The 24,801-nt window shown below is 39.8% G+C and overlaps 4 protein-coding genes across 5 annotated transcripts; all 4 read left to right on the plus strand.

The window, feature by feature from the left end:
* Positions 1–11: 11 nt before the first annotated feature.
* Positions 12–8,864, plus strand: LOC104421486 (magnesium-chelatase subunit ChlD, chloroplastic). Of its 2 annotated transcripts, XM_010033448.3 has the most exons (15): positions 14–340; positions 1,758–1,936; positions 2,406–2,490; positions 2,562–2,878; positions 2,946–3,069; positions 3,670–3,762; positions 4,623–4,718; positions 5,228–5,362; positions 5,453–5,653; positions 5,928–6,083; positions 6,299–6,406; positions 7,412–7,546; positions 7,884–8,045; positions 8,290–8,410; positions 8,494–8,864. In XM_010033448.3, exons 1-15 carry the CDS (start codon positions 47–49, stop codon positions 8,577–8,579), a joined length of 2,292 nt encoding a protein of 763 aa, XP_010031750.2. In that variant the 5' UTR covers positions 14–46; the 3' UTR covers positions 8,580–8,864. The 2 variants fall into 2 exon arrangements, 1 of the variants encoding a protein (XP_010031750.2); XR_005547102.1 differs by lacking the exon at positions 8,494–8,864 and having other exon boundaries at positions 12–340; positions 7,909–8,045.
* A 6,485-nt stretch (positions 8,865–15,349) lies between these two features.
* On the plus strand, positions 15,350–16,258 carry LOC104423481 (F-box/kelch-repeat protein At3g23880-like). The gene has a single exon (XM_010035968.2). It carries the CDS (start codon positions 15,350–15,352, stop codon positions 16,256–16,258), a length of 909 nt encoding a protein of 302 aa, XP_010034270.2.
* Positions 16,259–17,748: 1,490 nt separating this feature from the next.
* LOC104421487 lies at positions 17,749–21,061 on the plus strand. Its single transcript, XM_010033451.3, has 8 exons — positions 17,749–18,297; positions 18,451–18,520; positions 18,617–18,698; positions 18,803–18,864; positions 19,566–19,873; positions 19,950–19,983; positions 20,054–20,185; positions 20,751–21,061. Exons 1-8 carry the CDS (start codon positions 18,250–18,252, stop codon positions 20,939–20,941), a joined length of 927 nt encoding a protein of 308 aa, XP_010031753.2. The 5' UTR covers positions 17,749–18,249; the 3' UTR covers positions 20,942–21,061.
* Positions 21,062–22,134: 1,073 nt separating this feature from the next.
* Positions 22,135–24,000, plus strand: LOC104421489 (ubiquitin-conjugating enzyme E2 20). Its single transcript, XM_010033452.3, has 6 exons — positions 22,135–22,609; positions 22,738–22,765; positions 23,053–23,280; positions 23,364–23,427; positions 23,551–23,610; positions 23,719–24,000. The coding sequence occupies exons 1-6, from the start codon at positions 22,479–22,481 to the stop codon at positions 23,763–23,765; spliced, it is 558 nt and encodes a 185-aa protein (XP_010031754.1). The 5' UTR covers positions 22,135–22,478; the 3' UTR covers positions 23,766–24,000.
* The last annotated feature ends 801 nt before the right edge of the window (positions 24,001–24,801 follow it).

Consider the following 24,801-nt stretch of genomic DNA (forward strand, 5'->3'; position numbering starts at 1 on the left):
GGAAGCAATCTCTCTCTCGCTCTCGCTCTCGCTCTCGCTCGCATCCATGGCGTTTTCGCCAACCGCTCATCATGCTCATCCATGTACTTCCTCCTTCTCCCACCTCCATTCCTCTCTGATACCTCCCTTCAAGCTGCGCGTGCTCCCGCTCGCTTCCTCGCTGAAGCCGAATCGCTCCCGCGGCCGCGCCGGCGTCCGCGTCCGCGTCGTCCGCGCCTCTTCCGGGACCGCGACTCTCGACTCCGGCAACGGAGCGGTCCTCGCCGCCGCCGACGGGCCGGAGGCCGATTCGTCTTCCTACGGGAGGCAGTACTTCCCTCTCGCCGCCGTTGTTGGCCAAGTAACGGCTCTTCTCTGTGTCTTCGTTAGTAGTCGCTTTCGGCGTTTCTGTGGCGTGCTTGAATTTTGAAGTGAGGATCGGCTGGATTGAGCTCGTTATTGTTCATTGGCATTGTCGTTTCACGTGGTAATGTGATTGTGTGGCTGGCGTTAGAGATAGGGAATTTGAAGTCGTCCTTGTTGCGGCAGTGGAAGCTTTCCCGTCTGAGGTAGCCTGTGACTGTGAAACGCTGGCTTTTGTGGAGTATTCAACGCAAAAGAAAGTAGCTGCTTCTCATATGATTGCTATTTTAGATTGCTAGAGAGAAAAGGAAAGAACACGGCGGAATGGATTAGAAATTTAGAAATGACGAGTCAGTTAGAGAATTGTTTTTTGTTTTTGTTTTTTGGCCCCCAGATTAGTGGCTGGGATGCAATCATGCCTGAATTCTGATTGGTGCTCTTCAATTGTTTAGTTTGCGACTGGTTATGATTGCTGGATTTGATGGATGGTAACTATGGTTTTTGGTGATTCCGGTGATGAATCTGGAAAGTGTAACTATAGATAGAAATTTAGCAACTTCATCATGAAAGATATTAGGCGGGGAGAAAATGCTTTAATTGAATGAAGCGTCTAATTGGAACAATATAAGATGCAGAATTTCTTTATGGAACATTTTCTCCAATTTCGTTTTTTATGATTAGCTACTTGATGCTGGAATCTGGACCTTTTGATAGTTGAAAAATCAAATTGAAGACAACATATTCATGTTGTGCATCCTTGATATTGAATGTTGTCTTCCCTTCTTGTTATTGAAACTAGAGGAAATTTGTGAACTGATTGAATTTAGCGTGTTTCTTGATTTTGTCAGAATGAGGCAAAATTAGTGAAAGATATCTAAAACTCGCACATCATGTCTCAACAACTGGACAAAGGCAGAGTGTTAACTGGAGACACAAAAGTTATAGAGGAGACAATCAGATAAATTTTGGCCAAAGAAAATGTTTGATACTTTTTAAGTCACTTGCTCAAACTCTGGGAAGCATATGATCAGTAATCTGATTAATTATGTTTTTAAGTGCTCCTCTCAGTTGTGCTTTTGTTTTAGAAATGCAGGCTAATATATTCTTTTATCTCTACAAAAAAAGGTACTTGAAGATGAAATTTCACCTTGATTTATTTGAGGACCACTAGCTTCATCATGCTCGTTGAGAGATACTGACTGTTGCAGCTATTTCTAGTTTTGTGCTAGCACTTTCTTATGGATGTAGTAGCATTGCAATTTTCATCTTTCTGGCTTGGATGCTCATTTAATTCTTTGATTTTTTTATTTTTTTTTTCTGAGATTCAGTGGAAATGTATAAATCATTTGGTAGTTCTGTCAAGTAATTCTTTACAGCTCATTTGTAAGAAGTGGTTGTCTTTCTATTGTTTTCAGGATGCAATTAAAACTTCTTTGTTGCTTGGTGCCATTGACCGGGAAATTGGAGGGATTGCCGTCTGTGGCAAACGAGGAACAGCCAAGACAATAATGGCCCGTGGACTGCATGCTATTTTACCACCCATTGAAGTAGTTGTTGGTTCAATAGCAAATGCTGATCCATCCTGCCCAGAAGAGTAAGTTGATGTATTAGAAATTATCTTCTTCTGAGTTGGAATTTATCCAAAAACATGTTAGATGTAGATCTATACTGTTACATCATGGAAGGAGAAAGACCGTGAATGGTTTTAGATTACTATTGGGAATAGCTATCAGTCATGATTGATGCTTGTAGTTTGTGTTACCCGTTACCGACAAGGTTACCAAAAAGATCAAAAAATGATTTCCTTTATGTTCGTCTACTGTATTATGTTCCCTTATTTCAATTAGTACCACCAAGAACGGAAGACCTAGACACGTTAAATTCTTATTCTATAACCGTTAATTTCAAAGGAAGTGGTGATAACTGTTAGAAGGCTGTTGATGATGTTGCTAGGCATATGTTTGACATTTTTATTTTAATTTCACAAAGTTATTCTTTAATCGTTGCTCTAATAGTAGCACACATCTTCTTAAGATTATGAATGCTTTGCTTAAGTTCTGTAGGTGGGAAGATGAACTTTCTGATAGAGCAGAGTATGATTCTGCTGGTAATATGAGGACAAAGATTATAAAATCTCCTTTTGTTCAGGTAATTTTTATGAAAGAGTCATGTGATAATAGACAATTTTATGTGTTACGTAATCTTTTTCACTCTTGCAGATTCCACTTGGAGTCACAGAGGACAGACTCCTTGGGTCTGTTGATGTTGAAGAATCTGTCAAAACAGGGACAACTGTTTTCCAGCCTGGCCTTCTTGCTGAGGCCCACCGAGGGGTTTTGTATGTTGATGAGATCAATCTGTTGGATGAGGGTATTAGTAATTTGCTTCTTAATGTTTTGACTGAAGGAGTCAATACAGTGGAAAGAGAGGGAATAAGCTTTAAACATCCATGCAAACCGCTTCTAATTGCTACTTATAACCCGGAGGAGGGTGCTGTACGAGAACATCTTCTAGATCGCATTGCCATAAATTTGAGGTAAACCCTCTGCTCTTGTTCTCTAACTTGTCCTCCTTTCTCCACTAGTAACACACTTCTGCTGCAGCGCAGATCTTCCTATGAGCTTTGAAGATCGTGTTGCTGCAGTTGATATTGCAACCAAGTTCCAGGAGCATACTAATGAGGTTTTTAAGATGGTGGAGGAGGAAACAGACTATGCAAAGACTCAGGTAAATTATCCAGTAAACTAGTATTGCATGCATTACTTACCTCTTTACCCCTTCTGCACTTATTTGTAAGTTGGTATTTCATTTTATTTTTTTGTATGTGAGATATTAATCAGTGGAACAAGTAATGCATCAAGTCTTTCAACATTGATTTGCGGATAGAAGATGCTAAGAGCTATGGATAATTCACCTTGTAATTGGTGGCAAAGTTCAGAAACTATGTTTACATTTATATTTTGAGATGTAACTTGGGAAATGGAATTTTCTTCTTATAGACATCAACTAAAGATTGCTTGATAGTCCTGTCTTTCGCTTTGTGTGTTGATCTTAGAAACACTCTTGATGTGGTTTAATTTATTGAATCTACAGTGGTCTTGGACATACTTGCACTTACTTATCATTTGTGAAGTGGATATAATTGATTTATTAAATTTCTACTCCAATTTATGAGCTCCTGTTAGATCTAGCAGTGCTTATTTTACTCAATTGAGAAGCTATATTCGTCATTATACTCTTTAGTACTGATATATTTGTTTATTTGAGTAGCGTTGTTTTGAGATGAGATGCTTGTTAATTAACTACTGGTATTCGGATCACATTTAGATCATTTTGGCTAGAGAGTATCTGAAAGATGTCACAATCAGCAGAGAGCAGTTGAAGTACTTAGTGATGGAAGCCCTTCGAGGTGGTTGTCAGGTTCTTACATCTGGACTCTTTGTTAGCTTATTATATTTCTGTATTTTTGGATTGTAAGTCTGATGGCTTTGTGTAGACAAAGAGTGAAAAGTTCCATAGAGTATGCTTCCAGCTTCTCCTCACCCTTCACCTTTTATGACACTAATTCTGGTACACTGTTTTTCTTCAACAAGTAGAGTCAGTGATATCATTGGGCTACAAGGCCATGGCCTGATTCTTCCATGCTTGTAGTTCCTCAAATTGGCAGTGCAGCCTCTCAATTGTTAAATTTGGTGAAGGCTTCTAATGCCATTTTTCTGATTTCCAAGAAATTATTTCCACCTCATACTAGAAGCCTCAGAAAAGTATGTTTTCCTTGTTTAGATATTGGCTTTATGTGCTGTGAACTACCGGTGATTTTTTGTGTGTTGTATAATCGTTTGACAAGTGTTCTTTCATGTGTAATGCCTCTCAGAAAACCTGTAGTTTTGAGTTTTCTGCATTATTAATTTGCCATCTCTTGTGTTTAGGTTGCAGATGGCATTAAATGCTTAATCCAGATAACTAATAAAGACAAAAGCTGTATAACTTATGCAGGAAACTTGTAGTTGTAGGTGGAGGTTGCTGGATGATGTCATAGAAACTCCATTTCCCTGGAAATAAGAACCTAAATCATGTGGCTTTTACAGCACAAACGGCGGCGAGAAATAAACAAGTGAATCACTATTGGCCTCTTTGCATCAGCAGACATGCGAGTTTCTTTTCCCTAGAAAGTGAAATCAGATATGAACTCTGCTGTTCTGGCAAAAAGAGTTATGGAGTTAGCTATCTGTTCAGTGGCGATGCTGCATACCCACTGAAATATCTCTTAACCTTTGCAGGGACATAGAGCTGAGCTGTATGCTGCCCGAGTTGCAAAGTGCTTGGCTGCTTTAGAAGGGCGTGAAAAAGTTAACGTGGATGACCTTAAAAAAGCTGTTGAGTATCCATCTGAACACATTATATTCCTGGTTTCTCCGCAGTCCATTATTGTAGAATACTTCGTTCTGATTCTTTGAACTTACAAGCATGGGTTATTTCATAAGCAGATCAGATTGCCTTTAAAAAGTTTAAGAAATTCTTCTGCTCATTTCAACTGTTGATTTTGCCTCACTGGCATCAATTTTTGGCCCATTTCCATGAGTTCATTCTGGGTTTTCTTATGATGCGTGTAGTAGAGGTTTATAAGACTCGCTGTTTCATATGGATAAGAGTATTATAGCCTATTTAGCTCAAGATCACAAGGATGTTCTCCCACAAAAAAAAATATTTACTTAAGAAGAAATAACACCTCATTTCTCAGAGTTAGTATTTATGAGATCCTAAATATGTTGCCATCTGCAAATGCATTTGCAGTTCATTGAATGAGTTATCCCTTGTAATTATCACAGCAATTTCATTATGCAGCAAGGTGTAAATCTCTTCTATAATATGCTGTGGAATACAGGTGGAGCTTGTGATCCTTCCTCGTTCAATTGTTAGTGAGAACCCACCAGAACAAAATGACCAACAGCCTCCTCCACCACCTCCTCCGCAAAATCAGGATTCTGGGGAGGAGCAAAATGAAGAGGAAGATCAAGAGGTCTGTTTTTTTTTTCCTATATTATCGCATAATTGTAAAAAAAAATTATTGTATAGGTTTACCTAGAGATGCAGTTCTCCTTGTGACCAGGATGAGAGTGATGAAGAGAATGAACAGCAGCAAGAACAGCTACCTGAGGAGTTCATCTTTGATGCCGAAGGTGGTTTGGTCGATGAGAAGCTCCTCTTCTTTGCTCAGCAAGCGCAGAGACGTCGAGGGAAGGCTGGTCGAGCAAAGAATGTTATATTTTCTGAGGATAGAGGCCGGTATATCAAGCCCATGCTTCCAAAGGTTACTAGTGTGCCTCTTTAATATTCTTATGGAAAATCTCACTCTTTGCTAAGTTTGTATGCATGGTGCTGAAGCTTGCTTCAAGTTTGTTTTCTTCTCTGTACTACTTAGTGGCTTAGTCTAAATTGCCATCCACTGTTAATTACCCATAAAGTTTTTGGAAGTTGGGGATGACTAAGCATCTCTTTGCTAAAAGCATAGTGACGGACTCATTTTTTGTAGTTTTAGGGAAGGCTGTTTCTATCTTTTAATTCTAAATGTAGTCCATTTTCAGGGTCCGGTGAAGAGGTTAGCTGTTGATGCTACCCTAAGAGCGGCTGCACCATATCAGAAGCTGCGCAGGATGAAGGATGTCCATAAGAGTAGGAAAGTGTATGTAGAGAAAGCTGATATGAGGGCAAAAAGAATGGCTCGGAAAGCTGGAGCATTGGTATTGAACCTTTACTCTTGCAACGGGATTGCAGTAATTCTAGGATAAATCTTTGGTTGTTCTCTTTGTTATCTAATCTTATCGGGTCCTTGACTGCTGTTGTACAAATAATTTGTTGGATTCTCAGCTTTGGCAAATTAAATAATGTATGGAATTTTCCATATGCCATGACAATCCTGCTATTTGCTGATAGAACTTCGTTAAACATTGTGCAGGTAATATTTGTGGTTGATGCAAGTGGAAGTATGGCTCTGAACCGAATGCAGAATGCCAAAGGTGCAGCCCTTAAGTTGCTGGCTGAGAGCTATACAAGCAGAGATCAGGTAATTAATGTGGATTTGGACTCAACATCATACTTATTGAGCATAGCTAGTTGTTGACAGCACTAAAAATTGCGCCTGAGGTCTTTCTGGGGAAAAAATAGAGAGAAAAATCCAGCCAGCAACATTTTTAAATTATAAGTACCAATGAATTAGAAGATGAGGATTGCATGCTTTATTACTAGAAAACTTCCTTATATCTTAGACTTCAGTGTGAAACAAGGAGATTTTATTGATGATGGAGATAGCACTACAAAAATTTCAATCCGCTATGGTGTGTTGCAGAAAGTTTGTAAATGTCGTATTGTAACGCACTCTAACTTATCCAACTTGTTGTGCTTAACCTTGATAAGGTCCATGCAAGCCTTGTAAGTTTACAATTTCCATGCTTTTAAAGGTCACTGTTTGTTTTGTATTTCTAATAAGTAGTATTTATTTAACAGGAGCCCCTTATTATGTTGCCTGCGTGGAAGGAAATTTCTCAAAAGAATGAATAAAAAAAAGATAAATAAACTATAGTAATTGGGAAGAAAGGAAGATTTGATGGATTGAAGGTGAAATGAAAGGGTCTTTGCCTCTGAGGAATGGGTTTATGGCAATGTTTATGGCAATATGTGAAGCACTTGAAATATGCGGAAAGTTTTGTCCTTATTAAGACGTACTTCAAAGACATACCACGTATTGTAACAGCCACAATGATGGCATTTGTTGGTAAAGTTGTTGTAGGCATAGGAGAAACCAGAAGGATTCTCTTCAAACCTTATTTCAAGATCTGTCTTTCCCGTGTTGCTCTGTATGCAAAAGATACAGATATAGGTAGCATATCACAGACAGTGAAAAACCTATTTCTTCGTAAATGCCCAGAGAACTTGCAAACTAGTTTTGAGTCTCTCCCTGAACATCCAGGACATTTGGGGAAGCTGAAGGTTGACCTCGCAACAAGTTTTTTGGTGTATAGTGTTTTTCTAACAATCCTTTTTGAATTGTTTTACTGGTGATGTTGTTTAGGTCTCTATTATTCCTTTCCGTGGAGATGCTGCAGAAGTTCTCCTGCCTCCTTCCAGGTCAATTTCGATGGCAAGAAAGCGTCTTGAGAGACTTCCCTGTGGTGGAGGTTCTCCCCTGGCTCATGGTCTTACCACGGTATGTGGAGCGTCTGCTTCTGGTCATTTTCTGTTTTACTCGAGTGTTCCTCTGGTCATTTCTGAGGGAAAATCTTCCTTTTTGTACGAGTAAGATCTTTATGGAATGGCGGCCAGGCACCATCTTTGCCAGATCTCCTGGTAAACTGAGAAGATGGATAGCTAGATCTAATGCTCTTCCAGTGTCATTCAATATTATGAACTTATTAGGTGAAATTATTAGTGTGCTTTTTTAACTTGTGTGACTACAGTTCCTATCGCTTGTTGAATAATCATCTCTCACTCTAATGGATCTTACATAATTGATTTTTATCTAAAAAAGACTCTAATTTGCTTAGGCCGTGAGGGTTGGGTTAAATGCAGAGAAGAGTGGTGATGTTGGACGTGTGATGATTGTTGCCATAACTGATGGTAGAGCAAATATATCTCTGAAAAGATCCACTGACCCCGAAGCTGCTGCTGCTAATGATGCTCCAAGGCCCTCATCACAAGAGTTAAAGGTAAAGTTTCGGCTCTGTATGTGAATATGGCATATGATGCCAATGACATTATATTTTGGAAGTTGCAGTTCCACGCAGCATTTTTATTTTCTCAATTCCTGATATACTTGGCCGTTGCTGATGAGGCGCCAGGCGACATTTCCTTTGCCTTTTTATTTGGCTTAAGGAAGTTCGTGCACTTTGATGCATTGCTGCGAGAGTGGTGGTGAGAAAGTTATTTTCTTCTCTTATTTTGGCTTCTCAGGATGAAATCCTTGAAGTGGCTGGGAAGATATACAAAACGGGGATGTCGCTCCTCGTAATTGACACAGAAAACAAGTTTGTTTCCACTGGTTTCGCTAAGGAGATAGCCAGAGTCGCGCAAGGTTTTTCCTGTGTAAAAATATTACGACTTGTTGCAGCAAGTAAACCGAAGCGATCTCACTGGGGTTCTCTGTTTGATTTGCAGGTAAATATTATTATTTGCCCAATGCTTCAGATGCCGTCATCTCAGCCACGACAAAGGAGGCTTTATCATCCTTGAAGAACTCTTAATGCCGAGGACGCTCTCTTCCGTGTTTTCTGGGGTACCTAGCAGACCCCAAGACTACGCCGCCATTTCCCTTTATCGCTGAAGCTCGAGTCGTAGTGAGCAGTGAGCCAAGTTTCATGAGCTAAGATCAAACTTAATTTCAGAAAATTGAGGTCAGGAAGGAGAAACGGACGATTCTTCGATCCAAGGCAAACTTACTACGCATGTTCTCTTCGGCTTTCTTAGCATTAGCAGTCAGCACAGCACTCCAAAAATGAAATATGAATGTGAATGCTCTCTTTTTTTAACTTACGCGTGGCAAATGTACCAATGCGCCTGCCGGGTTATGTGTTATGCATATAGCTCAGGAAGAGTAATAGAAAAAATCACAATTTTCTTTTAATCTTAAACTAGCCAAAGATTCTGAGTAAGAAAAAGGAATAAAAATTTCAACTTAGTTTAACCAAAGCGCATTTTCTCTTCTTTTTTTTTTTTTTTTTTGCTTTTTAAATGGACGTATTTCTAATTTAACTTCCATAAATTGTATGCTAAAATAATTACTTTCTTTATTTATGTAGTACATGCTTTGAAAACATAACATTAGAAGGCCTTTTATGCCTCATACTAATCTTAAATCTCCTTAAAATGTGATAACTCTAGATAAATGCAAATATCAACATTGAACAAAGTCTCGTCCCCTCTTACATCATGTGGTATATAATAAGGTTGTTAAACGGTTGAAAAGTGTGCATAAACACATGGTTACGCAAAGCATGAGCAAAGTAACTAGTTTGCATTTAGCTTGGGTCACAATACTTATGTGGCACATTAATTCTAAGGATAATCTTCGCTGGGACTATTTGATATTGGCTCTGTGCAAAATCCTCAATATAATTTTACTAAAGCGTTCACTAGAAGCATTTATTAAACAAGCCAATATATTCACATATGTGTGTTATGTTGGATCAATATCTTAATAATTAAACTATTTCAAATAAATGTATCTTAATAAGTGTCCAAGGGCTATATTATTCATAAATCTTGAATTTGTTAGTGATAGAATAGAAAAATATTAAACCACACATTCATCGAATGATTTTTAGAATGTAAAAAAAAAATCATATTTAGAGTTTAAGTTGTTAGATGAAAGTGCAATTTAATATTTAATTATTCTACAAGTTAGTGAGCGCCTAATTAAGAAACTAATTAAGAATATTTTATAATTTTCAATGCACCAATTATTCTCATATCGTGTAATAGTTGGCTTTAAGATTGATCTCTTCTCGATAAAGATGCCTAATAATATATAACTTGTCATAAAAATTTAAATTCCTTTTTTCTTGTTGTAAAATATTGTGTTGCGAATATATAATAGAAAGAGATTGAGAAGATAAAGCAAGTGAACACCAGAAATAATAGAGAAAGCAAGATGAGAGAGCTTTATTTCTAGTATCTCACTATCGTGTTTCTGTGTTGTTGTGTTGTTGTGTTGTACATCAAAACTAAACTCTTATTTATAGGAGAACAAGAATGTACTTATCATTAATATCAATGTATGAAATAATACATGTACTGGATAGAGGAGATGAACGTTAATTATATAGGGAGATGTACTTAGAATATATGATACAAATGTACCGTAATAAGTACATTAGATAAGATGAATATAATGAATATCCATTTATGTATTCTGTTCATTCATGTATTTCATAACACTCCCCCTTGAATATTCATCATATTCATTACGAATATGCATCGAATGATACTGTCTATCGAATGATACTGTCTCATTAAAAACCTTAAGCCGGAAAAATCCAGTGGGATAAAAACCGGACAAAAGGGAAAAAGAGTGCAGAGCACGAATATTCATTATATTCGTTGAAAACTTTAAGCCAGAAAAACCCTATGGGAAAAAACCAGACATAAAGAAAAAGAGTGTAATGCATATATAGCCACTCCTGGGGCTAATCATTCTTGCATCTAATGCTACAATACATAGTTCATAATATCTCCCCCTCAATTGAGCCATATAGCTACTTCTGGGGCTAATCAATCTTGCATCTTGTGAGCTCGCCGCATACCAATGCCATATACTAATTTCTCAAAAGTTGATGTTAACAATGATTTGGTAAAAAGATCTGCAAGATTATTTATGGATCGAATCTGTTTAACATCAATTTGTCGACTTTCTTGGAGTTCATAAGTATAGAAAAATTTCGGCAAGATATACTTGGTCCTATCACCTTTGATATATCCTCCCCTAACTTGTGCAACACAAGCAGCATTATCTTCATAAATTATAGTGGGAGAATTTGTAACCGGTATTAAGTAACAAGAATTACGAATATGTGTTATAACGGATCTTAACCAAACACATCCTCTTCCAGCTTCATATAAAGCAATAATCTCAAAGTTGTTAGAAGATGTAGCTACTAGCGATTGCTTCGTAGAACGCCAAAAAATAGCGGTGCCGTTATAACAAAATAAATACCCGGTTTGAGAGCGAGCCTTACGTGGATCAGATCTATATCCAGCATCAGCATATCCAACTAAACCAGAGTTAGGGGAATCCTTGGAATAATATAATCCCAAATCTGTGATTCCTCGGAGATAACGAAAAATATGTTTAACTCCATTCCAATGTCTACGAGTTGGCTCATAACTAAAACGTGCCAATAAATTTACCGCAAAAGCGATATCTGGTCTCGTACATTGTGCCAAAAGTACATCAAAGCCCCAATTGCATTGAGATATGGTACTTCAAGACCAAGTATCTCTTCATCATATTCTTTAGGACGAAATGGGTCCTTTTGGGGATCTAGAGACCTTACAACCATAAGGCTGCTCAATGGGTGAGCTTTGTCCATGTTGAAACGTTTAAGCAATTTTTCAACATATACTGATTGATGGACGATTATTCCATTTGCTTTACGCTCAAGCTCTAGACCAAGACAAAGTTTGGTTTTACCCAAATCTTTAACTCCAAACTCAATTTTCAAATATTCAGCAGTTTCAGCTAACTCTTCTGGAGTTCCAATTAAATTTATATTGTCGATATAAACTACTATAATAGCAAATCCGGTTTCTAATTTCTTAATAAACACGCATGGGCAGATATGATCATTCTTGTACCTTTCTTTAATTAGGTACTCACTTAGCGTTGATACCACGTGCGACCGGATTGCTTTAACTCGTACAAGGATCTTTGCAATTTTATTGAGAATAAATTGCGGGGGTGCATGCTTCAGGCATTTTGAATCCCTCAGGAATTTTCATATAAATATCAGAGTCTAATGAGCCATATAGATATGCCGTCACAACGTCCATAAGATGCATTTCCAATCTTTCAAAGATTGCTAGGCTAATGATAAAACGAAATGTAATCATATTCATCACAAGTGAATATGTCTCATTATAATCAATCACAGGTCTCTGGGAGAATTCTTGGGCAACGAGTCGAGCTTTATACCTAACAACCTCATTTTTCTCATTTCGTTTTCGGATAAATACCCATTTATATCCAACGGGCTTTACATTATCGGGGATACGAGTTACAAGTCCAAAAACCTCTCGTTTAGTTAGGGAAGCTAATTCAGCTTTAATTGCTTCCTCCCACTTAGGCCAATCTTGCCTTTGACGACATTCAATAATAAATTGCAGCTCACAATCATCATCCAATGCAAAAGCATCATCAATGATGATTTCATTCCAATTCCAAATTTCATTACAATATGTAATGGAATTCTCAATATTCTCGGGGCTAGTGCTCCTTTCATGGGTTTGCGCCTCTTCAAGGGCAATAAGCTCTTTGAGAGCAAGCACAACGCCAGGCGTTTCTGGAGCAAATTCCTGATTCTTTCCCCTTCATTTTCAAGGGATAATATCTTTTGATCCTATTGTATACCACACTTCAAGTGCGCAAGTAAATGCGCAAATGTGACATTGCGCGTAGATAATAGGCAAACATAAGACCAAGGATGCGTCCACTAATACCATAAAATATTGAAATGGTCAACTTGGTGGTTGTATTGGTCCACAAATATCACCATAAATTCTTTGCAAGAATAAAGGAGATTCAAGATTAACCTTTGTTATAGAAGGTTTGATAATGAGTTTTCTCTGTGAGCAAGCCTCACAATTATAATCTTTGGACAGCAATACCTTTATATCATTTAAAGGGTGGCCTTTTGTATTTTGAATTATCCTACGCATCATTGAAGCGCTAGGATGACCAAGGCAATCATGCCACAATCCAAACTGATCAACGCTTACCAATCTCTAGGATGTGGTGGCGTAGGTTTCAACGGCCTTAATCATGACACAATACAAACCCATAAAAAAAGTTTCTAGCTTCTCATGGATGGTCTTTAGGCCCATCTTATAAGAGGAAATGCCAATATATTCCTTATCTTGCTCATAAATAGTCTCAATATGGTACCCATTATAGCGTACATCTTTGAAACTGAGCAGATTCCTTTTTGATCGAATGCTTAAAAACGCATTCTCAATATGCAGGATTGTGCCATTTGGCAAAATAATTGTAACATTCCAAAAACCATCAATAATTGGAACATGACCTGATATTGTATGGATTTGTGCCTTACGCAATGTCATACTTGAGAAGAAAAAGTGTCTACTACAAAATATAGTATGTGTTGTTGCACTATCAAGCAAACAAACATCTTCCTTTTTCTCGGTATTTTCCATTTGCATTTATATTGATAACTTCACATGTCAAGTATCATAAAAGTTGCATATTAGTTATATAGTTGAATAAAATTTCAAAAATAAATATTATATAAGGTTCATAAGTATTTCATAAAGAACAATAAAAAAGTAATACATTTAAAGCGAAACAACATAAAATTCAAAGTTCAAATTATCATCCACCAATCTAATTCATCAAAGTAATCAGAGGTCCTCAAAGAAATCAGAGACATCCAATGATGTATTTGCTACTTTAGGAGCAAGAGGAGTCCCACCAACGAAGATATTATTGGCATCAACAGTGGTTATGGCAGTATGATTGATTTCAATGGCATGAGATTCACCACGCTTGCCCGTATTCTTTAAAGATGCCTGATATAGGTCAACAAAATGTTTTGGCGTACGACAGTACATGACCAGTGCCTAGTCATGCCACAGCGATGACAAATACTTTCATTAATCACTTTCTTTTACTTATTTTCTTTGCCATGATTCAGGCCAAAAGTTTGAGGCGGTTAAATTTCTTGCCATCCCTTCTAGGATTATGTTATTGCATGCGCTTATAGTCCTTAAAATGGCTAGTATTTTTCTCAAAGTTAGCATGTGCTTCAGGCAATGCTTTTGAGCTAGCAAGTCTAAGATCATGATTTTTTAACAGCAATTCATTAGTTTGCTCGGCAGTAAAAAGCACAAAAATTAATTCAGAATATGTGACAAACTGACATTGCCGGTATTGCTGTTGCAATACAATAATTTCTCAAGCAATTCCGCATCAGCGAGTTTGATACCGCATAACTCAAGCCAAGAAACGATATCAAATAAAATAGAATTATAGTCAAACACTGATTTAAAATCTTGCAATCTGAGATTTTGCCAATCATATTGTGCTTGAGGGAGGATAACCGTTTTGATATAATCATACCTATCATTCAACCTCCTCCACAAGATATGCGAGTCTCGAACGGATAAATATTGAGTCTGTAAGTTCTCATGCAAATGACGGCGAATAAAAATCAGCACATTTGCTTTATCCTTTTCATTTGAGGTTCCATCCTCTGTAATTGTATTAGAGAGACCTTATCCTTGGAGGTGCATTTTCATGTCAAGGCACCAAGATAGATAATTCTTTCCACTCACTTCCAGGATGTGGAATTTGGGCTTTTCAATATTTGCCATAATCCTTACAAAATTAAATCCTTAAATTAATTAAAAGAATTTCCAAATATCCATCGCTACTTCAGGAGCAGAATGATACTTTTAGATTTGAAATTTGGTTTCGGGCCAATAAAAATAAAAATGAAGAATTGATAGAAGAAGATGAAGTATAAGTTGATCAATAAAAAGAATACCCACCTTACAAAAATTACTTACTCAGTCGGTAGATCTTCGTGCTGATAACATGTTGTAAAATATTGTGTTGCGAATATATAATAGAGAAGAGATTGAGAGAGAGCTTTATTTCTAGTATCTCACTGTTGTGTTTCTGTGTTGTTGTACTAATTATTTATAGGAGAACAAGTACATTAGGAGAACAAAAATGTACTTATCATTAATATCAATGTATCAAATGATAGATGTACTGGATAAGGGAGATGAACGTTCATTGTATAGGGAGATGTACTTAGAATATATGATATAAATGTACCATAATAAGTACATTAGATAAGATGAATATAATGAATATTCATTCATGTATTCTGTTCATTCATGTATTTCATAACATTTCTATATATCTTTGGCAATAGAAATTTGAATGCGTATCTCTCATTTGCTTGTAGATAAATCTCACGGCCTAGCCCTAGTCCTAGTCCTAGTCCTAGTCAATTTCTATATCGAGGAAGTTAAGAGGCGCTCTAGATTCGCGATGGTGTAATCAAACCAGAACAGATCTTCCTCAATGTCCTCGCCAATCTTGGGCGACACGCCTTCTTCTCCTTCATCTTCTTCTCGGTGTGAAGCACCAACGATGAACTCAATCCCTCTCCTCCGCAACATCCTATCTCGCCTACCCACAGTATCGCTCCTCAGGCTCAGGTCCGTCTGCAGAGATTGGCGCCACATCATCGACCATCCGCACTTCGCCGCCATGCAGCACGCCAGCGCCGTCGAGAGTCCCAGAATTCTGCTGCTCTCGAAGCCGAGAGGCGGTGCGGAGCCCCGCATCGTGGTGGACGACAAGTTCCTGGTGACTTCGCTCCCCGAATCTTCGTCGTGGCTCCACGGAGTTGGATCTTCATGTCACGGGCTGCTCTGCTTCCACGACTTCTACGACCGCGCAAGCTATGTCCTCAACCCTCTGACACGAGAAGTCGTCTTGCTGCCGGGCGTCGACCCATTGCGTGAACGGTGGCGCCCGTTCAGTGTCGGAGTCGGGGCGAGCCGCCTGACCGGCCGGTACAAGATCGTGCGCCTGAGCTACCTGAGGGACGGCGCAGTCCTCGCATTCAGGGCGGAGGTCCTTGATCAGGGCTCCTGGTCGTGGAGGAAAGTAGCCAGCGCCCCTCCCAACCTCCTCCTCGAAGAACCCGTGTTCGCCGCTGGATCAATCCACTGGACGGACCTCGGAGCAGGCCTTGCTGTCGGGATCTCGTCATTCGACCTCGCGAAGGAAGAGTTCGCGCCGACTCCATGCCCGGAAGGGTTTCGAGACCCCTACCTAGTGGAACTCCAGGGAGTTCTGGGGCTCGTCGACTGCTTGGGCGAGGAGAGCGTGGACGTGTGGGTGAGGGAGGAGGAGAGCGGGCGGTGGACGAAGGAGTACAGTGTCCGGCTGGTCCCGCCATTGCCGATGAGCAGTCGCTACAGCCTTAATGTTCGGCGCTGCGGTGGTGGCCGGAAGATCGCACTCAACTACGAGGACAGCTTCTGGTTCTACGATCCCGCGACTGACGAGCTGAGGCATGAGCAGAGAGACGGCGCGTCGCGGGCCACTGTTGCTTGCAGCATCACCGTGAGTTTGCTATCGCCGGCGCAGTTGTGGAATGATGGGGGTTAAGGAATTAAGCCCCGAGTAAATTTTGGCGCATTTTACCCCCTTTTGAGTCGAATTGACTATGCCCCTACGTCGGAAAATTCAGGTCTTTTTTTTTTTTTTTTTTGTTGAAGTTGCGTACTAACCAAATAAATTTGGTGTAGCCTGAGCCCAGATTTTTTAGGTGATCCAAATTTTACAGTTGTATAGCTTGCCGAGCGAAGAATCAAATCAAGCCTCATCCAATTCACATGTATGTGATGTCACATTAGCTATCTTAGTATAAAACAAGCCCTCCTCTTTCTTACCATTGCGACATCGAAATTAGCGATAAATTTTCTCAAGTAATTGATAACAGATTAAAAGGGGATATATATCAATAAAACCAAACAAACATAGCTCTTAAAATTCGAATTGCACTTTCCATCGGACTCCTCCCTGCAAAAGGGCTTCCGGAGATGGATAGGCATTAGACACCATGACTAGTTTTGCGGCAGAGTTTTGGGCAACATAGAGATAGAGATGGCTTAGCTCTAGTCAAATCTCTTAAAATTTAAAATGTGGAGACGAGGAGATTAACGGAAGAGTTTATAGGCTGCTGTATCCATATCACCATCCACCTACAGGCTGATTGCTCTCGCTATTAGCCCATCTTGAATTTGTATTACAACTTTTGTTTGTATAGATGTCGATTTAATTATAAACCTTCTAACACCGGTTATCTCACGCAATATAGCCGATGCTAATATGAATAATTTTTGTAATTTTTTAAAAAATGATTTCTGTTTTCTTCTTCTTCTTTGCTCCTCAAGGCATTCACACCTTTGTCAACCTCAATGAAAAAGAAAATAAAAAATTATTTTAAAATATTTTTAAAAATATATTAAAACTATCCACATCGGTGCTTATCATGCTTGGCGGAATGACTCAATTGGCATTATTGTCAAAAAAGTTTAAACTAAATTGACTAAATTAAAATATTTAAGAATAAATTGACATTGGTATATTAGGTTTAAATTTTTTTTGATAATTTCTCTCAATTTTTTTTATCAACTAGTCAAAACTGGGAAAGTAGTTATATCTTCAAATTTTTTTTTAAATGATATTGCAAATTTTGAAAATACTTTGGTAATAAATGTAAGCAAAACCACTTAATTTAGAATATCTTGCCCCGTTTGATGTGTTTTATCTTTCAAAAATAAAACATAAAACACATAGGTAATTATTTGTTTTCCACGAGACAAACACCAAGAAAATTAGCTCGCTTTTCATGTTGGTATAGGCCGTAGTTAATTTAGAATATTATGCCTCCTTACATTACTATCGCATTTGATTTGTAATATCCCAGAAATTATTTTTCGCGAAATAAATAAAGTTTAAGTGAAAGTAAACTCGATCATTCCAAGATCGAGCTGGGAATATGTAAGCATGAATTTGTTCGTGACTCCTGTGAAAACTCAAGAACTTTTCTAAAAGGAAAGGGGGCAATGGGCACTAATGAGCAGCATCGGCGATCTGTAGGGTATTATCACGAGTGTTTCACATGGCTAATGAAATGTACAAAGATCCAAGATTGGCAATCCCCCTCAGAATCGAGTAGTTTATTCACACCAAAATGCTGGCACTCCGGTAGTGTTTTTTCTTCTTCTTCTTTTTTCTTCAATAAGATAATTTAACGCAGCAGGAGTCGTTCGGTGAATCGCAGCGTCCCCACGCCGTTTGAAGGACCACATCGGCGGTGAAAACTTAAAAGAGAAAAAAAGCCGGCCGTAGAAAACGTTGCCTCGTCTTCGAAATTCGAACTTTTGGCTCCTCCTCTCGCCGGCGAGACCAGAGAGAAGATCGCCGCGCCTCCGCCGTCCGTCCCGCAGCGACGCCTCGCCGCGTTCCGAATTCCCCTCGGCGGTCGCGCGAGAAGCTTCTTCTCCCGCCGTCGTCTTCCTCCTCTCGAATCGGTTCGGAAGTTAGGGTTTTCCCGCTCCTCCGTACTCCTCTCCTCGCCTCGCGTCGCGAAGATGGAGCCTCTGTACGCTAAGCTGTACGACAAGTACACCAAGCTCAAGGTACTACCTTCTTCCGTGCCCCCCCATTTTCTTTCCCCCTGCTGCGTTTTCCCGGATCGTCGTCGTCTGAGATGACGGTGTCGGCTCTGGCATTGCCCTCAATTTCGGTTTCCTGTTTCTCTTGCCGGTTTGGGATTTCTTCCCGGTCGCTAGGCGAAGAAATTCAGCGCCTTGGAGGATGTCAACAAGGAGCAAGAACTGAAGTTCATGAATTACATGACTGGTTAGTGTGCTCTCTCTCTCTCCCTCTCCGTCTCCCAAATAATTTTGTGATTTTTTTTTTTTTTAAGAGAAAGATTTGGGATTTTCTGTGATTCAGCTGCAGAGGAGTTGATACAGCACTTGAGGGATGAGAATGACAATTTGCGTGCGAAAATCGATGAATTGGCGGCTGCTACAGGGTATTCTAAAGATTCTTCCTTTCTAGATTTCTGGGCATGTCGAATTTCCAATTTATGCTGGAGTTGAGAGTAACATGATATCAGTGTATCTTAACGCGTGACAGATCGAATGTGGACGAGTCCAGTATGGAAAACCAAAAGCTTTTGATTGAAGAAATCCAGAAGAGTAAGTGATTACGAACTCTTATGTGACACAATCTGTTGGATGTAGGCTGGTTTCATCGTTCTTCACTGTAGAAACTCCCTTGCTAGTGTCCCGGGTAGATTGAAAGATGGCATTTTTAAGCATTTACTGAAGTATTCTAGTACGCTCTGTGAATTCCCACTTTGCACTGGGTCTTACATGTTTGCCCTTTTGCTGTCTCCTACTATGTTTGCCTCCCCCCCTCCATTGACTGACTGATCCATCTCCATAACATGTCAGATTCTTGTGTTTCAGTTATTATTCAGGTCGACTTCAGTTTTATGTGTTACTACAGTTGCACATTAGGCATAGCATCGAATTATGAGGTTGCAAAATGTTCCTCATATGTTAAAACTCCCATTTCTATTGATGCTTCATAGCGGTGCTAAGTTTGGTTTGCAGGGTTCTACTTCATTATTTGCACAATTCGTCTACTTTGCATGTCCAAGTATCATTGCTTGTGTAGATTTTGAGTCATTATGAATGCTTTATGTGTGGAGACTGAAGAAGCGCTTTTTTAATCTTGTTGCTGCCCATATGAATATGAATAGCTCTTATGTTCCTTTCTATTTGATTTACTGCATTCTTGCATCTTTATCGGGTTGTTCTGTAACAGATATGCTAGACTTCAAGAATGATTAGCCAGAGTGGTTCTGTATTTAGTGGTTCTATTTTTGTGGCAGATAAAGAACTTTCTGAAGAAGTTGCCAGACTCCGCAGGCTGCTAGACAGGGACCCTACCTTCATCCAAGATCAGGGGGGAAATGATGATAAACAGCTGCGTACGCCTGAAGGTGAACAGCCAAAATCAGACATGCCTCATGGCTCTTATCAATCATCAAGAAGAAAGCGTAGGAGGCATTCTGAGACTGATACTAGTAATGCAGTTAGGCCTCATACTGATGTTCAAGAGAATTCTCAGCTTCTAGGTTTAGAGGAAGAGTTTCATGGGGATGTTGTGCCCCGCGGAGCCGTTCAAGATGCTCATCAGGTATATGATAACCTTATTGCCTTTTCTAGATACCTGGTTCTTTATCTTTTCTGACGTGTTTGGGGTAACTATACAGCCAGGGTGCTGCGTAAGAACAGATGAAAAATCAGGTATGTTTCAGATTCAAAGCCTTCACTATTCTAGTTGAAAACTGTATTTTCATTGCTTATGTTTTTGTAGGTGGTGGAGTGAGTGGCAGTTCAACATTGGAGTGCATGTTTCAAGCCCTAATTCAGTACATACTTGGTATGAAATTTTCAATTGGCAATCAAACTGGAAAATTTTGCCTCGTAGCACTCCATGAATCAAGCGGTAATTCTTATGCTGTGAAGACATGTGTTTCCTTTTGAACTAAGACAGCTTATACTACTTGTTTCTTCAGTTTTTTTTACTTTCGAGAGTATTTTCTTGCTCAATTTACTTTAATCATTGGTACGAAATATATTAATCCAGACAAGCATCTGCGTGTCCATGCTGTGCAAATGTGCTCTTCGTTGTCATGGATGTTTTATGAACTCAACTAGTGCATGTGTATCAGAGGTGGTTTCTTTTACAAGAACTAGGGAAGGATTTGGGATTAGATCCGGTGCATTAGGTAGCATCTCTCCTGCGGATGGCTTTGAAATAGCAATTTGAATAGAATCCGTGTATTCAGGATCAGATCAGGCGCATTAGGGTAGCATCCCTCCTGCAGAGGGCTTTGAAATAGCAAGTTGAATGGAATAAAGTGAGTGAATCATCTACGGTGGATGTGATCTCGGAGATAAACTCGAGCATTTATGTTACTTCTTCGGTATCTGTGGCACTTATTGACCTGTTGTCATAAATCCAAATGGTTATCGCCCCACTAAAATCCTTATTCTTGTTTTTCCAACAGGCTATTCATTCAGTCTCACCTGGGCCAATGGAGCGTCTGGAGCGTCTGGAGGGGATGTAGAGTTGATGTACAGCGTGCTATCGCTGGGAACCTACGAGAGAATCGCTCCCGAATGGATGAGGGAGGTTATCAAATTTAGTATAAGCATGTGCCCTGTTTTCTTCCAACGAATTTCACGGGTGATTAGATGAATCGGTGAAGCATACCTGTAAATTGAAGGTGTTGTAACAATGTTCATTGTTCAAGCACTCTATTGAGTTCAAATTTAGTGGGAAGTTTCAGGGCAATGAAGGCTTTTAGTATGTTTTGTACGATTGGGTCATCCTTAATTTAACCGCAGGACCTTCTTCTGTCTTACCCTAGAGACATTAGCCTGCACCAGCAGTAGATTCTACTCAGTCCTATTCTATAGCTTACTCGAAACGAGAATTATCTTCGAACTCAAAGAAAACAAGCGTGAATATAAAAGTCAAAACAGAAAAGAATGAAAGGATCTCATCTCTTAGAAATGAGTTTTTTAGCCGTTTAATCTCCGGTCCTCGCTGTTATGACGCCAACCCACCTAGCATGCCGTCCTATTGGCGAAGTCATTCTCGCGATTATGCTAGTAAGAGGTTGGGGGCTGGGTTCTTGCCTTACAGATTTTCACCAGGAGAGTTCACTTGGCCTCACATAAGGGAAAAGGCCTAGGGATGTTGAAGTTTAACTCAACTGGGATGAATGGACAGAAGAGGTTCCCCATTGGAAAAAGTCTTTATGAATATCTGTGGAGGGATGATGCGTGTAGAATCCTTTGCCATAAAGAAAATGCGTCTAAGTGCGACATCCTAACGATCATTGATAAACTCGAAACTCTTCGTTCATAATTTCAATTCAATCACATCACCTCCATCATGATAGGCCGGATGCTATATGTTTGAAATTTGAGTGTAAATGAGGGAATTCAAATGTTGGGATGGAAAATTGAAATAAAAAATCACAGATCTTTGCAAAACAGGAGGGAGAAGTCAAAATTTTAAATACTTTTGGCTCTAATTTTCTTCTCCCTCCTCCCCCATATATAGCATACATATGAAAGAATGCACATTTGTATCACCATAATATTCAAAATAATTATATCAATAGTCAAGACAACAAAGATATGGATTTCAACAAAATAAAAAGAAGGAGAATAAAACCGGATTAGGTAAGTCAAACACGAAATGGGAAAGCCCGAACAACTACTACTCGGAACGTCAAAAAAAACTAGCCGTTTGAAAAGGAAGCGAGGAAACTGAGGGGAGAAGAAACCTACCTTGCTTGTTCGCACGGCCGCCCTGTAGTGCAACGGTCATATTTTTTTTCAAAAAATCAAATAAATCCCACCGCCCCTTCCTCCTCTGCCAAAATCATTCTTAAATCTCGCAGAGCTCCGCCCCTTCTCCTTCCTCCCCTGTTCACTCGTCTCGCCTTCGATCTCTCTCTCTCTCTCTCTCTCTCTCTCTCTCTACGCTCCGCTGATTTCTCTCTCATCAAGAAGAAGAGATAGAGAGAGAGAGAGTGGAGGAAACCCCAAAAGAAGAAACCCCATCTCTCTACTTCTTCCTCCTGCTCTGTAATTTCCTTTTCGGGGCCGAATTCGCCTTCTGATCCGGGCCTCGTGCTCTCGCTCGCGTGCCGCATCTTTCGGCACTCCGTCGCGATCGGCGAATCCGGGAACGAACGAAGAGAAGAGGGTAGAAGGAAGCAATGGCCGCCGTCAACAGCTACGCCGAGACTCCGCAGGAGAGGTACCAGGGCAACACGCCGGCCGCCGCGCCGCCTTCCAAGCAGCCGCTCCCGGCGGCGAAGAGCGTCGACACCCAGTCCGTGCTCAAGAGGTCCACCCCGATCGCAAAACCCTAAATTTCGTTTCTCTTTTCGGTTTTTTTCCTGCTGGGATCGGCGTTTTGGGCCCGGATTGTGTTCTGATTGCTTTTTGCTTTGTTTCTTTCGCTGGATCAAACAGGTTGCAATCTGAATTGATGTCTTTAATGGTAAGATATCATCACCCATCTCCTTTCTATTAGATTTCTGTATTTCTTCTTGCACTCTAAGGAACGTGTATGGAGGGAAGAGATTTCGCTGGTTAATGGGGTCTTTCAATGGCTGTCGAAGCTACTAACATGTCGCACGAATGAGAAATTAGCATTCTTTCTTTATTGGTTGCGGATCGAACTTATCTCGCAGTCAAGAAGAATCTAGGGTTCAATGACTAGTTAGGATCTTGAGTTCGTCATGAATTATTGGGTTTTTGATTGGGATCGGCGTGTTGAATGCGCAGATGAGCGGCGATCCCGGGATCTCTGCATTCCCAGAGGAAGATAATATATTCTGCTGGAAAGGAACGATCACCGGAAGCAAAGACACGGTGTTCGAAGGGACGGAGTACAAGCTCTCTCTCTCCTTCCCGAATGACTACCCTTTCAAGCCCCCGAAGGTCAAGTTCGAGACCGCCTGCTTTCACCCCAATGTCGACATCTACGGCAACATCTGCTTGGACATTTTGCAGGTGAGTTTGCGATTCTGCATATGATTAAGTGTTTCCTACAAGATGAGCTCATTGCTAATTGGGAGTGGTGGGGCTTTTTATAGGACAAGTGGTCTTCTGCGTACGATGTAAGAACCATATTGCTCTCTATCCAGAGTCTTCTTGGAGGTAATGTGCCACAGTAAAACCACTTGAGTCTTGATTATAGTCTTTTTAGTCAAGTTTGTTTCATCTCTCAATTGTGCGACCTGACTCTTTTTCTTTCGTTCGGGTTGAATTGGGATCTAACAGAACCAAACACAAGCTCGCCTTTGAACACCCAAGCAGCACAGCTATGGAGCAATCAGGAAGGTCAGCTTCTTTTCTCTGTCTAGTCTGCCTTTGCGCTATGTTGAATTATACGCAATCCAGTTCTCAAATGGACTTTTTCTTGATCGAATCTGTCTCTCTCTCGTGCAGAGTATAGGAAGATGGTGGAGAAGTTGTACAAACCTCCAACTGCTTAGACTCCAAGTAGAATGGGTTCCTGGAATGTGAGAGGGGGAATATTTGTTTCAGCTTTCCATTCATTTCCAAAGAGGGTTGATATAATGGACTTGGATTCTTTCGTTTGTTTCGGTGTGTTTTGAGTATAATTTCCTTAGGCAGATTTGGCCCAGGAAATGCCTCTCTTGTATTGGATGGATGACCATTTAAAGATAGGTGGCGCTTGAGTATTTGGAATGGAAATGACTCTCTCTCTCTCTCTCTCTCTCTCTCTCATATTGTCCTTATCTAGAAGAGTTTCTACGTGCCCCCAACCTTAATAACTATTAATTCTCGTTCCTGGGATTTTTTTCTTTTGGGGCTTAATCGTGGCCATAAAATGAATTGAGACACAGGTTCACCCCGGTTCATTTGGCTACATCCAGAAAAATACAATAATTAACATCTCTCATATCTTTGGAACTAACCTTCAATTACAAGAAAAAGATATTATAGTAATAGTCATGACCGAATGCCCAAATGACCAATTAAATACTCAAATTAATAAAAGCCCTCGTAGCTAGTGGCACTGCCTCAAAAAACCTCCACCGAGGTGACCGAGTAGGATCCCATGCCTTCCTGTCCATGGGAAGTAATGAACATGTTACCGTTAGATTTTAAATAAATTTCACGAGAGTCTCAAATTAAACGTTTGCCGCCCCCAGTGATTTAGGTATAATTAGGCGGTTTGGGATTAACAGGATTGACTGATTTCACGACCTCGCAAATCGACTCCCTATAAAGAATTTGTACATCTACCATTCCAATAACTTCTGAATCTACTACTGAATCCCAATCACGACATGAGGTTGCATTTGATTTGCATCTTCCCAACCAAGAAGGGGTTCACTTTCTTTGGGATGAACTTGCAAAGACTCAACCCGAGGACTTCCCTCGAATCCCATGGAAAAGCTTCCACCAGGAGCTTGCATTTGCTACATCAATGAATGTGCTTGCGTACTCTTCAATTCCTGTGGGAGACATATTAAAGAGTTGGAACTTTCACTAATGTTTCAT

The sequence above is a fragment of the Eucalyptus grandis genome, chromosome 10, assembly GCF_016545825.1.
Source record: "Eucalyptus grandis isolate ANBG69807.140 chromosome 10, ASM1654582v1, whole genome shotgun sequence".
NCBI classification, from domain to species: Eukaryota; Viridiplantae; Streptophyta; class Magnoliopsida; order Myrtales; family Myrtaceae; genus Eucalyptus; species Eucalyptus grandis.